Here is a 5,096-nt window from a genome sequence, read left to right on the forward strand (position 1 = left end):
TGCCACACCACTTTTACTTGTTAAGTTTTCAGACTGCTATATGTTGACCTTCTACTCAAGATACTACTGATGCATAGAGAGTATCCAGTACGTCATAATTTTTAGTAGCAAATTGGTAAGTGTGGCCTACTTCAGTAGAAAGGTTCCTCTTTTGACTTCGGGAGGTTTCGTTTTAACCATGTCCTCTTATGGCTGTTGTTTCTTCCTGTTTCAGAAAACACTATCCAGTTTCTGTATTGCTGGTAAAGGTAAATTATATTTGGCTAGACCATCTTATTTTCTTTTGTCCCTTTCTTTTTCTTGTCATTTTCTAGTATTCTTGATTTCATGGTATAGACTGTTTCGCATTTTATGCTGCAGTTACTGCACATCTTCAATCATATCTTTTTTGATGCAGCATACATGCTTCCTTCAGCTTTCCTCCATCCGTTTGTAACTTAGTATAACCAAGATACCTTTAGCTTTTAATGGTGGTAGATGTCAGCATTAGCTGTAGATGCATTGGATATATTATAGAGTTATCTAATATCTAGTCAAATTTTCTTTCCTTTTTTTAGTTGGGAAGGTTAGGCTTGATACATTACACTTATCTGCATTTGACATTTGATGCTGGTTTAAGTGGACTCTTGCACTCCTGTTTGTATGCATGCTTGTGAGATGATGTATTAGGTATTTGCTATTTCTCAGACTAACTCAACTCTCTTTGTTTGGAGTTCTTATTGAAAAAGTACTCACTGTTATGTGCTATTTCTATATCTGGAGTCCCTTATCCATTTAGTAAGCTAATTAATGTTATCTGGGAGAATTTATGAAAGGTACAGCTTTATGTAGAAGTTGTCTTATTTTGCTTGAAGGTTAGTTTTTCATTGTAATTCATATAATTCTCACTGTTTAGCTGCATCCACTCACTATGATTGAGCCCAAGTATGATATATATTCATTGATTCAACAGACTTTTTGTATGGTCTAAGCTATATCCAGTAATGGGGAAGAGAGGATTGGTCGCCTAGATCAATTATTGCCCTGGTAATGTGCATGTTATTTCCTCGTAGTCTCAAGTTAATGGCCATCAATTTTCTACCACTACAAACACCTGTACTGTATGTTGAGTTTAATGGTTTAAAATGGTCAAACCCTCAAAAAAGTGGAAACTTTTATTGCCATTTGTAGTTTGACTGAAAACGTCTTTTTGTTGTGCTATATTAGTGGTTGAATTGATTTATTCAATGTTGTTGCTTTCCTTGTCTAAATGTTATCGTCATGGGTGGGAGTTGCTTTGTCAAGGGAAAGCAACATCTGAGACAACTAGTAGCATTGTATATCTCCTCTGGGTCATACCATATTGGCTGGTTTGTGCTGGCTACAACCAACTTATAGATCATTTAAGCATACAGATAAACTGGCAGTTTCTCCCTGAAAAGCACATGGAAAGGGAAAGTGGACATTTCCTTTTTCTTCAACAGTTTCTTAACCTACCAAACAGGGGAAAAAGCATTTTCAGTAAAAATGACGTAAGTCTAAGTTGCAGGTTGCTTGTCATTACTTCATGTCTTTTGATTATTTAGTACTACCTTTTCTTTTAATGACCTCTTAGCATTCGGTATATAGGTATCTTGTCCTCTTTATCCTTGAGTAAAGGTGGAAAGCAATTTCCTTCACCTCATAGTTAGCAAAGAATTACTGGCAAATTCCTTGTCAATTAATTTTACTGGAAATATGGGATGTAGAAAATGAGTGACTCGCGAATGAGTAAAGTACTTTTCACGTCACCGCCAAAAATAACAAAAACATGCAGTGTCCGACGTATTGCTTCGTTTTAGTGTGAAACTTATGCGTTATATGCTACCTCCGTTCCACTTTAAGTGATTTTTTGGTCATCTTTTTTTTTTTGTGGTCCATAATATTTGATTTTTTCATAGATTTAGAAGGAATTAAACTTCTTTTTTCCAATGTTATCTTTGGAGTAAAGAGCCTAGGAGTAGTTTGTTATATTTCCAATGAACAAATTAAAGTTAATATGGTTAATTTCATTCTTAATTAATGCTAAAAGATGAATTTCATAATGTGTGTGAAAAGAGCCAAATTTTTTTTTACTTAAAGTGGATTGGAGTATAGAAAATTAGTTGAAGACTATTCTTTAATCTTTGGTTTTTTGTATAGATAACTCCTCTTGCAAGTGGCATTATCGGTAGTTAACAATAACTATTACCACTACTATACTACAGTCTTACAGAAGCAAATTGGGGTCAGTTATATGAATGCGTTTACTGTCTATGTTGTTCCATTTAGGCTCTAATGAATGCAGTTTCTTAAGAGACATCCTTAATTGAAGGTTCACAAAATAATACTCCTAGTAATATAATTGAAGGGTGGATATGATACAAAATCAGAAAGACAGTTTCTTGAAAATATCTATTCTAATCCATTCTAGCCGTAGAGAGTGAAAACTCACGTGTCCCTTCCTTTTAAAGGCCATTGTCATTTCAGTCTTCCGTTGTTTATTTGATAGCTGGAATGTCAAATACATATGGCTTTTTGCTTATGCTTTGGATCAAAGTAGCAAAATGAGATTAAGTGTGGTGGTTGAGGAGATGCTAAGTTGTACATATTGCTTTCATTAGCTGCTGAAAAAATGACAGGGAGAAAGTACCATCAATCAAGCAATGAAAATACATAGATTTGGCCCACGTTGTCCATTTTTAAGCTTTCAAACTATTTGTCGTTTTTCCTGCCATAAAAACACTAGAGAAACATATTTTCTTGACTTACTCTGATTATTTCAGTATGCCCACCAACCCTACACCTTTAATTTCGTTGGATTTCACGTACATAGACAATTTAGGATGTTCTCTTGCACGCGCCAAGTGTCTCTTCTTCAACATTAATCATGAACTATCTTTACATGCACATCATGCTTTGTAATTAATTAAGTGGAGGTCAGTTGTTCTTGCTTGTTGCTTTGAGTTGGATTTTACTTTGAGAAAATGACATGATTAAGTTTTAAATCCATCATAAAGTCTAATTTGGTCCCACCAAATTGTGGAGTGTTCCTGTTTAAAAGATTTCTTAGGTAAGAAATCAATGCAATCAAGATTTTACAGCATTAAAATATATGACGATAATGATGTGATTGAATAGCTTAAAAATGTTTTATTAGACTTGAAAAGATATCAAAGTGAGCGTGGACAAGAGTCATTACAGAAACTTATATACTTTCCACATGCTTTCACCAACTCAATGAGAAAGACCCCTCAATAGATAGTCTATTTCAGCAACTGTTCACTGCCCATTTTGGATAAAATCTCAGCCATAGAAAGTGCAAGATTATTTGTAGTAGTTGTTATTAATTCATTAACAGTACCGATTTTTGTCAGCATGTGACATTTTCGTCACGTTCAAGATCGATCTCATGATCTTACAGATATATAAAAAGGGTCCGGGAAGAGGTGTGATATATGACGCCTATATTAGTGATTTCACGGCTCAAACCCCGATACAATTTGACCGTTAGGCTCCCTTCATCAATTTCCAAGGCCAAATGTACAGTTAATTTGTTTGTATATATGGGTTGTGAAACATGCATTTCTTGTACTTGTAAACTTTGAACTCAATTATTTAATGTACCATTGAAGGCAAGATTTGAGCATGATCTTAAACCAAAATGTTGCAAATCACATCATAAGAATTAACTAGTCGTCTGCAGCTAGAGTACTACTGCAGCCGGCCGCATAAGAACATTTACAGTGGACCTAAATTAACCCGACCAGATATGCTACTAAGTACGAAACTTGAAAAAGAAAGTAAAATCTGAATAAAACAAAGGACGAAAAATTGTAAGAAAAAACCAACTTAAAACTCTACTACTAGGACTCCTAGAGTTTGAGAGACAAGTCAAGCTTCTTCAATTCTTCTTGATTATTACTCTTGGAAATATGAGGACCACCACCACTATCCCATCTGTATGCTGAAATACCATCAACCACAGTAGGAAACTTTTGAATATTGTTATCAAACCTAGCCGCACCACCACCTGACGATGTTCCACCGTTGTAAGTATTATTGCTATAACAATCTGGCGGAGCAAGTCGACCAATAGCCGGTTGCTGATCAATAGGCCGTCGAATTGACCAACCTGGATGTCCGTACAAGGGTGCACCAAATGGGCTACTGGACTTGTGAATCATAGAGTGAACTTGAATTCCAAGAGACCTATTGAATGAGCCATGCAATGGAAGTGAAGCCATACTTGAATATTTGTCATAACCAAAATTAGCAGCTGCTGAATTAATCTTTTGACCTCTTTTGGCCATTGTTCTCTCTCGTTTATGTGCGTTTTGATGGCCGCCAAGTGCTTGAGAACTGTAAAATTTTCTTTGACAATAGTTGCAAGAAAATACCCGTGGCTCAGTTTCGTTGTTATTATTACCTCGAGAATTAGGATCCGATGATGAACTTGTCTGAATATTTGACTTGAACAAGTGGTCTGTATTACATAGGCTTAGATCTAAAATAAGATCATTGTTTTCTTGTTCATCTGTTCTTTGATTTTGTGGCACTTCTTCTGTTGTTTGACTTTCCATTTTCTGCTCGGACTGCAACTTATTTTGGAAATTGGAGAGGACAGTAGTTGGGGACAGAAATGGTGCTTCAACTTTGAGAGAAGTACATGAATTATCTGATGTGGGAAACTTCATATGAATCAATAAGGTAAAGAGAAAGTGGGACTAGGACTTGCACTTTGTGCGTGATGATGAATGATGAAATATTATTTTGTGTTTAATAGTTATAGCAAGAAAAGAAGTAGTAGTAAATGTTTATTGATTGAGAATTTAATGCTATGGTACTATGTAAGGAAGGAGGCATTACAGTTACAATAGCTTATTATAGTATAATAAAAAAGATACTCCAATGGGAATTTTAGTAATAATAATAATAATACAGATATCTATATATAGAGAGAGATATGCATGTGTTATTTTGATGGAAACTAGATGTGCTCATGGTTCGGTTTGGATCGGTTTTTTCCCTAAAAAGAAACCAAACCAACTAAGTCGGTTTCTTAAAACTAAACCAATTAAGTCGTTTTTTTCTTGATT

General features: G+C 35.0%; 1 protein-coding gene across 1 annotated transcript; it reads right to left on the minus strand.

Moving 5' to 3' along the window:
- Window positions 1–3,651: 3,651 nt before the first annotated feature.
- Window positions 3,652–4,892, minus strand: LOC107814553 (zinc finger protein 3-like). The gene has a single exon (XM_016639989.2). The coding sequence runs from the start codon at window positions 4,692–4,694 to the stop codon at window positions 3,873–3,875; it is 822 nt and encodes a 273-aa protein (XP_016495475.1). The 5' UTR covers window positions 4,695–4,892; the 3' UTR covers window positions 3,652–3,872.
- Window positions 4,893–5,096: the final 204 nt, after the last annotated feature.

The sequence above is a fragment of the Nicotiana tabacum genome, chromosome 6, assembly GCF_000715075.1.
Source record: "Nicotiana tabacum cultivar K326 chromosome 6, ASM71507v2, whole genome shotgun sequence".
In the NCBI taxonomy this organism is placed as follows: domain Eukaryota; kingdom Viridiplantae; phylum Streptophyta; class Magnoliopsida; order Solanales; family Solanaceae; genus Nicotiana; species Nicotiana tabacum.